We start from the raw sequence: 12,161 nt of genomic DNA, 5'->3' as shown, positions 1-12,161 counted from the left end.
GGGCCGTATTGCCCCTACTCCTTTGATAATTTAACTGTCACGAGTGGGTAAATATCGTATCACACTCGATCTTGTGGTAGAATCTATATTTCTCATATTCTTACACGATTTATCCCTTTCCTGACTCAGTGGTAGAATCTTTATAAAGAAAATTAAAATAGGCTAAAAAACAAAACTACATAATGGTCCTCATTTAGCATTAAAATAACCCAGCTCTTTTTGTTTATTATCAGCTCCGCTTGAAATATTTTCCATGTTATCTTTCGTTAATCATGGTTAATAACTCGCCTTCAACTTACTACCACTCTGTCAATTTGTAAAACATTTCTGAAAAGTTCCGATGTAAACATTTTTTTTTTATTAAAAATAAATAGAATTTAATTGGTAACTAGGTTACCCATATTGTTCAGCCAATCATACGAGCAAATATCTTCCATATTTGCTATATTTGAATCACAATAAACACTATTCATATATATTTCAAACTTATGATAACGGCATTACATTACAGTTGATACGCAGCTGTCTTACAGGTTACAAAAATAAAACTGCCAAATATAATTCCTAACAAATTCAAAATTCAAGTGCAATATTAATTACTTCTGACAACCCGACATAAAAAAGCAGTCTTTCAGTATAGTAAACAGCTCAAATTTTGTGGAATCAGTTTTATGTTGAATAATGAATGATAGAAATTACAAAACAAAATACTATTGAGCAAGTTTGGTCGCTAGATTATCATTTATCCCTGGTGATAAATTATTCTTTGTGGTGACCGAACAAACAATTACTAGTAACAATAGCCTTTTTTTCCTTCAATAATTTATGCTGATAGCATCACTGCAGTGCAGTTATAAATTCGACTTCCCTTTCTAGTGTCAAGCTTAAAACAGCTTTCTAATGTGTAATTTATCAGCGCATACTGAATAAATCTTTTATGACATCAGACCATAATTACTTTTCACAAAATTAGCAAATTACAATATTCTTCCTGATACAATACTAAAATAACATATATTTGAAATAGATATTATTGATTTTATATACATACTTCATATATAGATATATTTGATATTAAAAAAAAGATTAATATGAGGCACCGTTATGTTTATTTTTATATCGAATTAGATATCACATCAATGCAGGCGGATTATTCTTCGTCAAAAACATTTCAATTCAATGGTTTACGTCAGAAAGGAAACTCACTAGACTATCTCGGTTGGAGACTTTAGATCATCTCTATATACAGTATCTTGTAATTATTGTAAATGTTTTAGGTACATTGTGTTATTGGGAATGCAACGGGATAATTTATGATAGGGTAAAACAATCCTGCTATAAATTTATATCGGAAAGAATTGGAGTAATAAGACAAATGTCACTTGTCGAGTTATAGAACAAATAAACTTGCTTTTCCAGACCACAAGACTTAAACGGAATACATCCGTTTTTGTGGTGTTCGTATTGTTCTAAAAATCTGACCTATAGCGTTTGTTTCTAAATTTTTCTATGTTCAACATAAAACCCACATTGATAACATTTTCTTTAACTCGTATTTTTCATAACCCCGTGTCTCTCACATGTATACAATTTGTTAGATTTAATGAAAAATCAACTGTTCGCATGTAGATAACAATAGACTAGCTTACTATGCAGAATACAAATTAGACATTTCCAACCCGTCCTGTATTTGACAAGTATTATACACTATCAACACGTCTAGGTCTACTTTCAACGCGATGTTCAAATTCGAAACTCTCTCTTTGGTCTGGTTTCCCACGTCGTGTTGGCTGAAAATAATGTAAATTGATATTTTATTACAGTTGATTCACTTAATCAATTACAGTTAGGTAGCTTGTTCAAAGATATTATTCACTATCTAATAGGATACTTAGATTGTAGATAATGTTTAATCGTTTCTTTATGTAGTTCATCTTCATGGATCTCAAATCCCATTATCATTTAGTAGACAAAGAAGCAATAAAAAGCTTGGACAATGGTATGTAAAATATTGGTCATTGTGTAAGTTAATGCATTTTTATGACTTACTCTCATATATCTTAATACTTTCGACTCGTTCCATTTTATTTGTAAAAGAGAATAATGAAAAGTACAAAACATATTTTGTATGTTGTTCTTTTTACAAACTTTAGAATTATTATTAAATTTATAGCATATATGTGGTACAATTTTAGCATTCATGTATTCTTACATTTGTTAATGATGACATGATGGGTTATAATCCTGGTACTTTTGATAACTATTTACTCCTTTCGTATTTTAATTCATATGAGAAAATTAAAAACTATTTTTACGGAGTAAAAAGAGCAGTTGATTCAGAGGAAGAAATCAAAGAACATGAATTATAGAAAATCAGATAAAACCTTAAAGAAATTACGTATAAGTCCTCCATACAGTACAAACATATTGAAAATTTGAATTACGCGTGGACCATCATAGACCCGATGTGTTAGGTACTTCTGTAAGGTCATCAGAAATGCTCAACATTAGAAATAAGTGTTGTAATTCAAAATTGCGATGCTACATTATGAAATTTAGTAATACATATTTTCCATTTTCCAATTGAATGATTGAGTATAAGTTCCGACGGAATGCAGAAGTGCATACCGTTTGTAAAGAATGCTTTTACTTAAGGACAAGTATCTGCAGCTCATTTAGATTGCAAAAATTTATTGTAAGTGTTTGAAGAAAACTTCACCCGTATAGTTATTTTCAGGATGTTTGCTCCTCTACTTTTTTTATTTTTGCCAGATTTTCGGAATCCTCTGGTTTTATCCATGTATTAGCATTAAAAAAAATTGCCCACTAACCCCTACTTTTCTTTTCATATTTTTATCAAATATTTTTAAAAAGCCATATTTAAAAATCTTATGAAATCCTTGTTATTTTTTCATAGTTTTTTTAATAAAAAAGGTGCCAATGTTAAGTGAAGAAAAATCTAGAGAGAATTATTTCCCGCCAAATTTTCAACGGCTTTCATCACGAAAACGAGCACACGGACTCTCCATTTTTTTCTGCTTTTTCAGTTTTTTTATTTATTTACTTTCAATTTATAACAGTCTTTTAAAAAGCTTGTTATTTTAAAACAGAGTAGCGAACATCCTCAAGTTATATGTTAAAGTGCCATACCTTTTGTTTTCTTTTTGTGCTAAAACGGAAGTAACCTTTCAATCGATCTTTGGTGGAATCTGACATATGGCATGATGCGAACAATACGGGATTTGTACATGTTGACAGAAATCCAAACCACGTAAATGTTATGTAAGTTATATCAAAATGACCGGTGTTGTCCCCATTCTCGTGAACGAAATATTGCACCAGGATAAGAATATTGAGAGGACACCAGCACATGGCAAATAACGTTACCATGGTTATGATATAGTTCTGAGTTCTCTTTTCTTTGTCAACATCAATATCGTCATCGGTGTCTTGATTATTGTTTCCTTGATAGGTGTGTTTGGGTTTATATTCGTTACTTGCAGTTGATGAATCAGTCTTCACATTACCATTTTGTTCTGGCCATGTGACTTGTGATGAATTTGTATTGGAGGAATAATGCACGCTATACATTGGACGAGTTTCTAACATTTTGAGTTCTGCAGAAACTTTGACGCAGAGAAACCCAATTACAGCTAATGGCATAGCATACATTGTTACAAACATGGCTCGGATGTATTCTTCAATATGTCGTTCTTGGTTAACGTAACAAATTCCAACTCCTTCAAAACGATATCCTAATATAGCACCGAGATCTATAAATTTGATATAAACCGCATAAGGCAAAACGACGCATACAGCTGCAACCCAGACACCGATGATGCATAGTCCAGCAGGTGCTCTCGTCTTAAATGGTGTAACAATAAAGCGATATCTGTCAATGGCTATCATTAAATATGTCAACATGGAAGCATGTATTGGAAAGCATTGAATCATAGGCAGAAAGAAACAAAGAAAACTTCCAAAGATCCAATTATGAATGAGCAGATTGGCGAGTGTTATTGGTAGTACAACAACACATTTTATGATGTCTGCAAAGGCTATGTTGCCCAAAAAGAAATGTGTTTGGTCACGGTATAAACGGTGTTTTCCAATGATAAACAGAATTCCAATATTTCCAACAAATCCAGCGATGCCAATTAACGCATGGAGGAACATAAACATGGGATATACATACCGAAGTGACGGTCGAACATGGGGTCTGGTAAAATCTACATTATCTGTTTCATTGTTGTCTTGGAAGAACTTAAAGATCAGTTCTATGTACGTTTCTTCAGCGTCCACTAAAGCCATTTCTAGTATTGTGTTTTACCAGAAATGTTGCATTTTAAAGCATCATTCAGGGTTAATCTGTAATAAAACAAAATTGTTTCAGCTCTTTATTTGATAAGAAAGTAAGAATTGAAAATAATTATTCTCGTGCACCTGTGTTTTTTATTGACGTCATTAATAATAAAATAGATCAACCAATTCGATAAGTTGACGAAATGTGTGAAAAAGCAAAATTAACGTAATGTAAAACATTATTACGCAGAACATATGTGGTTTCCATAGGTTTTTTTTCTCTCACTTATTTCACTCAAACTAACATGATTTACAGATGAAAATACGAGGACGTCGACTCCTACCATTTCCATAATCTAAAAATTCACAGCAATAATATTTCATCTCTGAACAAAACATTTTGGTCAGAAATTTGCGAAACAGATTTTTTTAATTCCTATTATGATATGACTTAATGTATTAAATTTTCTTGAAATCAAATATCACATATATGTATAGTTATCCAATGTACCATGATTGTAATTTAGTACGCCAGACGCGCGTTTCGTCTACATAAAACTCATCAATGACGCTCATATCAAAATATGTGTAAAGCCAAACAAGTACAAAGTTGAAGAAAATTGAGGATTCAAAATTCCAAAAGTTGTGCCAAAAACGGCTATTTGTATAATCTTTTCAATTTTGTATGGAAGGAGTTCAACAAGCTGTAGTTTAAAAAATATTTACAAACTATAACGTACACTGTGCCGGAAGGTTAATTAAAATGAAGAAATAAACCAGAAACTGCCAATACTCGGTTAATAGTGATAATGGTAGATGTCAAACATTGCAATAACACATATAATCTCATTATCGTTTCCAAAAGGGAAAGAAAGTTATTGTGTATTAATTAATGAAGGAATATCATTAAAAGCACCCATAAAACAAAGACATAGGAGAATTTAGTACGTATATAATTTGCTGAAGGGAAACTGGCCAGTTTTTTTATATATTGTGTTAGTACTTTATAATGAATCTTTTCAGGTACAAATATTATCTCAACAAATCATTGAATCATTTATCTTTAAGTGAATCTGTGGGATTATAAATGTTTTTTCGTTACTAAAAAAAAAGCTCTTATTAACAAAAAACTCAAAGTTTTTACTGACTGAAATTACATGCTTTATCATATTGGAATACTCTTAAAATGAGACAAAGAAGCTGTAACACTTTGGTCTATGATTTTGAGTTTTGACTATCGGTACACAACTGCCCCTTTTATTTAAGGTTTTGAAATAAGTGAACAAAGTCCATAGATCAAATTACATTAACAAATTACTTTATCGTCTTTCTTTTGCATTTAAGATTATGCAATATATTTGCCCCACATACTTCAAATATGTTTAAGAGTTGCAATTTCCTGTCCTGTTCAGACGTTTTACTTTACAATTTCAGTGCACGTTAAACTTTAACAAAATGAATTATCAAGTCCACGTTTGGTACTGCTGTGGATACTAATCATTACTGAATTTATCACTTATACACACATGCTGGAATACAGTTTAAAGTGAAACGTATATCTTAATCAATTTTTTTTAAATTACCGATTTACTTCTTAACTCTGTATGTCGATGAATCAACGTATAAATACGGCTTATAATTATACAACTATTGTTAATCATTGCGTTTTGTAATTTAACGGGTGATTATCAGTTCGCTAATCAATGTTTGGAACCAAGACTACTAGGATAGAACTGTGTTGGTCTGCATGGAACTAGGTCGTTTCATCTTGTAAACTTAAGACGTTGTTATATATATTCTAATAGTCAGCGTTAGTAAAGAATATAAAAAAAGAAGATGTGGTATGATTGCCAATGAGACAACTATCCACAAAAGACCAAAATGACACAAACATTAACAACTATAGGTCACCGTACGGTCTTCAACAATGAGCAAAGCCCAAACCGCATAGTCAGCTATAAAAGGCCCCGATCAGACAATGTAAAACAATTCAAACGAGAAAACTAACGGCCTTATTTATGTAAAAAAAATTACGAAAAACAAATATATAACACATAAAGAATAGCATGATTTGATGTCAGCATCAAAAATAAAGGAGATACAATGAGCAAGCGTTGGTTTGTTAAAATAGATGTAATGAACCAGAACGGTGTCCGTTGTTTCTTTCATTAACATGTATTGTCGAGACGCCTTTTCAATATTACTGTACTTTCTTTAAGATTGCCTTATCATTAGTGAGCTGAATTTAGTGACCACCTCATCTCACACAACTTTTCATTAGAATAATAGAGGAAGTGGATATGAATCCTTAAAAATATTGAAACAAAACCGCATGCATTTTCAGTATATTGTAGTAAGTGCATCATTACGATTTACACTATATCCAAAGAATATTCGGAAACATCGTTCTCATATCTAGAACAAAGAAAAAAAAGAAATTAATGAGAAAAAAGGAAAAAGAAAATCGATCTGTAATTTTGAATTCCAAAAATTATTCCAACCTATATCATCATAATGTCGATTTTTATCATACGCGTAAGCATATGTTTCCATTGTATTGGTAAGTATAGATTTTAAATTAATTTAGGGTAATATTTATTTATGATAAAAGACATCATTAATTATTGGATTTAGATGATAGCCGAGAGGTTTCGTCGATACGTTGTGTATCAATCATTCCTTATTCAAATTAGGCATACAAAGAAAAATATTGAATATAATTTGGTTCAATGAAATACATATAGATAATCTATTTCAGCAGCAGTTTTAGAACGCGTTGCTTTTAGAAAAAGAAACCCTAGAAATAAAAAAGATGACGTCACGGCAATAGTTTTAGTACTTTGATCTTGTAAACAGATTTCGATTTGATTCTAAAAGCATTAATTAATCCCTATTTTCTAACAACATATTCAATGGGAAAAGTCAACAATATGCATTTCAAAGCACAAACTGTTACAAACGGACCGGATTTACAGACATCAGACGAAGTATTTCAGAGAACCTTTTTCTTTTCTGGTCTTACTCAAGTTTTTTGTTGTTTGATATACAAAGATACTATGGATGTAAAGTACAAAATATTAGGTAAATGATATGACCACCTAAAGCAATAAATAAAAACTCCTCACAGTAAAGAAAGATGAATATAGTAACTAGTCTTTAAGAACATTATTTATTCGTTTATTGTAGATATCTTTGAATTTTAAAGCTTTCAGTAGCTTCGAATACTCTTGTGTCGGTATATTTTGTTTTATGTAAGTTTTTATGCGCCTTGTAACAATCAATCAAGTTAGGAAATTTGATTATTACAGTTTATGTTTTGGTGTTACACCACTTCACCACTGCGGGTTAGTGGACGATTGGGCCCTGACAAACATGTTCAAACAAGCAAATTATGTGTGTGCCTGTACAAAGTCAGGAGCCTGTTATTAGTTATTATTTAGTGGTTGTTTTTAGTTAATGTCAGTCATGTTTGTTTTGTAAGTATAACGTTACAAATTACGTTGTTAGTTTTCTAATTTGAATTGTTTCAAACTTTTATGTTGTTGCCTTTTATAGTCGACTATGTATTATAGGCTTTTTCTCATAGCTGAAGATGGCACAGTAGCCCATAATAGCTCAAAATAATTTAAATTAAACTCTGATGGCTAGTTGACTTATTGGCAATCATACCGACTGTACTTATTTAAAAAATAAAATGCAATTTAAGAAGTGTTCTAGTCTATTTTTTGAAAAGACAATAGTTAACACAGTTTTAATATGTTTTACAAACACATATATAATATCATGTACACCCAAGCGTAGACAATCTTTTAGATTGTGGTAAGAATAGTTCTACATACGACTCATCAGTGAAGCTCAGATCAAAATAGTCAAAGAGCCAAACAAGTACAAAGTTGAAGAGCATTGAGGACCCAAAATTCCAAAACGTTGTGCAAATTACGGCTAAGGTAATCTATAAATCCTGGGATAAGAAACTTTTTAGTGTTTGGAAAAATTCAAAGTTTTATAACAGGAAATTTTAAAAAAAAATACCATATAATTGATATTCATGTCAACACCTAAGTGCTCAAATTCAGCTATTACAACAGTACAACTATCGAGTAACTAACTTGGTAAAATATCACTTGACTCATGTCCGTTTTCGACAAGTCAAAACTGAAAACCGAAGGTCTGATTTATACTTCAACAATATATTGTAAACAAAAAACAATTACGGTAGACATACAACAACCACAAACCATTGATTAACAGGCTCCTGACTTTAAAGTTGTATATATAGGTGTGATATGGTTAAACATCTTTTTGAGCGCTTTACGTTCTCACTTGACCAGCGTTGTCATTATACATCAAAAGAACACTCTGTAATAACCATTGTAAAGGGAATGAATCGTCAAGTTGGCACTAAGCACCATAACAAATAACATAATGACAAAAGATCGATCTAAGAAAAGTCGTTGTTACTGAACCCTAGTAAAAATCCAAATTTAAACTGATAATCAAATCATGTCCTCAAGATCAACCTCGAACGGATTTCCCGTAAAGACGTCATTAGCAGCTTGACGAAAGCCTAACATTTCGCAATGCAAATATATACGTAACCCAGAAAGAACGCCAATGGTTGTTGGTATATGGGTAGTACTCCATGTTAAGTTAATACTTACATGATAAACTATTAAAACAACGGTAAATAGTTAATTGTCAAGAATAGTATTACGTTGCGTAAATTTAAAGGAACAATACTGTTGATTGATTGTGATTTAATTTACGAGCTCAATACACAGCAATATATAGCAGCAGACGAACCTCTTATTATAATAAGACGGCAGCATAACTATCAAACCAAACTGTTAAATCTAGGAAAGAGTTATGTGAAATATTTAAGAAATTTGTGATAACGACATGCTTACCTAAATATACGTGACCAGTTATAAAATAGACAAATGTATTTCTATCGTTATTGTCATGTCAGACATGAACATAGAGAACGAGTTGTGAAATATACACACCGTCACAACTAGATTAGGGAGTCACCCCAAAAAGAAGAACATAGGGAATCAAAAGTCGTCAATACATTTCAGTGTAAAACTTCCCGTGTAAAACTGAAATAAGTAGATGTGTCTAAATCAAGAAGTGCACAACAATTATTGTTCATATTATATCTATTTATAGTCAGTTCCCGGTAAAAGTTCCGCAATCTGATAAAAAAAATCTCCAGATGATCTAAATCAAAAATCGAACAATATTGAATGTTTTAAAAGCATTTTTGACTGATCTTCACTGAGTTTGGCCCTAAAATTGTATTTATGATATTATAGGGACAAGCCTGCAATCAAATTGTCCCAATTTTGTTCTAAAAAATGATATAAGTATGATAGAGTATAGTAATAATCCATATGTTACCTGAATATTGCAAATAGTCGTCTCAAATGAACGAAAACAATGAGTTTGCAAGATTTTGGCAAATTTGTGACATGAAGGGGTTTAGGTGTAGTTTTACGGAATTACGCAATTTTACACAGCCTTGTGAATATGCACTTCTTTAACTAAAGTACCTCAACTATCATTAGATATTGAAATCAGTAAATGTAAATGCGAAATGGTAACCCCTTTTAACTTTTATCATGCCGAATTGTTTTCAGCAAATGTCTATTTCTTTGTTTATTTGCCAAATTGTACAAAATGCATGCAACAAAAACCCACTTAATGATATATACTCAGACCAAACATTCTGAAATTAAAAATAGGTGTCGTTCACGTCGTCAGTTACATGACCAACATTTAAACAGATCAAGGAACGGTACGGTTCTCTTTATCTCCTTTTTTTTATTGTGTGAATACTTTACCCTTTTCAAAGGAATTTAAAGAAAATCAAAATGGTGTTATGAAATAGGCCTATAATACTAGTATATGAAAATACAGAAACATATTCCATTCAACGAATAAAACTTATACAAATTTCCATAGATATCATAAAAAAAACAGTGTTGAATAATTGATCATTTGACATTTCAGTCTTTTTCAATGCTGTGTTTTGAAAAATATTGTTTGCCTTTCTGTCGTTTTTTTCTTCATCATTGAATTGATTGTCCGTCTTTGTCTTATGAGTTTGGCTATCCCTTTGATATTTTACCGCCTCTATTTCACGAATAAGGAATATACATAAAATAGAAGATGTGGTATAATTGACAATGAGACAACACTTCAAAAGAGACAGAAATAATATTTTCATTCATGATGCATTATATGATCCTTCAAATGTATAGATACATAAAAATAAAATGACAATGACATTTAGCATTGATTTGAGATATCACAAGCTATAATATACAATCCTTCTGATGCTCAATTGTTTTATAATCGTTTACAGTTTTTTTAGTAAATAGATATAAGAAAATGTGGTATAATTGTCAATGAGACAAGTCTCTCATCCAGGCCACAATTTTTAAAAGAAAACCATTATAGGTCAAAGTAAGGTATTCAAAAAGGAGTATTTGCTCACACCGAACAACAAGCTATAAAGGGCCCCAAAAATAACAAGTGTAAAACCATTCAAACGGGAAATCAATGGTCTAATATATATATATAAGGTTTGTATTCTTCGTTTATACTATGGACATACTATAATCAATGTTCATTCTTAATTTTAACGGCATACAGAAAACCTTTCATTTTTTAAATCCGTGATTAATTTTATTAAATAAAATGATGTCGATTTCCCTTTCTCTCAATTATGTATTTTTCGAACCAATTAACATGTACATACTATTTGCAAGACCATTTAATAAATATAATCGTGATCAAATTATCAATTGATTTTATAATGAAATAATTGTATTAAAAAGAACAAAAATACATCACCAACCTTAATCCAGAATATTCCTTATTGAAAACGTCTTCTGCTCCGATTAATAATACTATTAGCTAAAACAGACAGGAATTTGGATAACGCATCCGTTTATGTCATTTTCGACGCGTATTTTGATTCTTATTGTGATTTTTTGTGATAAACAGTCTTAATATACTAGCACATGTATTGATTGCGAGGCTTCCTTGTAATGGTAGCTTTTCTGTTGACAGCATGCGTTTCATTAAATATGACGAAAATCAACTTTGTTAACGAGCGTATGGTCCACCGTAAACGGAAATGTATAGGCGTTCTGAACATAATATACTTATATGAAGTTTAACCATCACCATGGCGATTGAAATTTTAGACGACTGGTTATATAGGGAAAACGGTTGCTATTTAATACATTTGACATGGCCTTTGAAATCTTAACTTAGCATTTAACTGCAAATTGGACGTATTGATTTAGACACTTATTTTAACAGTTACAGATACTGCATCAAAAGACGAGACGGAATCTGAAAATCCCGTTTTTCTCCCGTGTGTGAGGAATTTAAATGTTACATCAACCATATGCATGTACGTGATTAAACATTTCCAATTCATTGAATAATGCATTCACCGAAATTTTGAAATTATAATTTGTCATTTTTAAGATGTCATTTTGTATGGTTTCGTGTATATTTGCTGTAAATAGAATATTTTTTCAGAAGATATTGGATTTGAACTTTTTGGGGATGTAAAAGTACCCTGCCACGTATGGTCTGTGTAAGATGTATTTCTGCTTTGTAGCGATCTGATGAGTAAGGTCCTTATTTTTATAGTTTGTTCCTGTGTTTACTGTTTCACAATTGTCCCGGGAAATAGGGAGTGTTTGCGCCTTCGAACTACTCAAACCCTACCACATTCTGTTTGCGTTATGAGCCTGAAATTTAGTGGTTGTCGTTATGTTGTATTTCATATTTGTTTTTCATTCGGTATTTTATTCATAATTCAGCCCGTTTGTTTTTGC

At 31.3% G+C, this 12,161-nt stretch overlaps 1 protein-coding gene across 1 annotated transcript; it reads right to left on the bottom strand.

Moving 5' to 3' along the window:
* Positions 1-128: 128 nt before the first annotated feature.
* On the bottom strand, positions 129-11,405 carry LOC134716291 (prolactin-releasing peptide receptor-like). Its single transcript, XM_063579187.1, has 3 exons — positions 11,165-11,405; positions 3,151-4,368; positions 129-1,790 (listed from the first exon to the last, which is right to left on the bottom strand). The coding sequence occupies exons 2-3, from the start codon at positions 4,309-4,311 to the stop codon at positions 1,701-1,703; spliced, it is 1,251 nt and encodes a 416-aa protein (XP_063435257.1). The 5' UTR covers positions 4,312-4,368; positions 11,165-11,405; the 3' UTR covers positions 129-1,700.
* Between the last annotated feature and the right edge of the window lie 756 nt (positions 11,406-12,161).

Source organism: Mytilus trossulus, chromosome 4, assembly GCF_036588685.1.
Source record: "Mytilus trossulus isolate FHL-02 chromosome 4, PNRI_Mtr1.1.1.hap1, whole genome shotgun sequence".
Lineage (NCBI taxonomy): Eukaryota > Metazoa > Mollusca > Bivalvia > Mytilida > Mytilidae > Mytilus > Mytilus trossulus.
The sequence above is the reverse complement of the archived record's forward strand: the minus strand, read 5'-3'. Positions and strand labels throughout refer to the sequence as shown.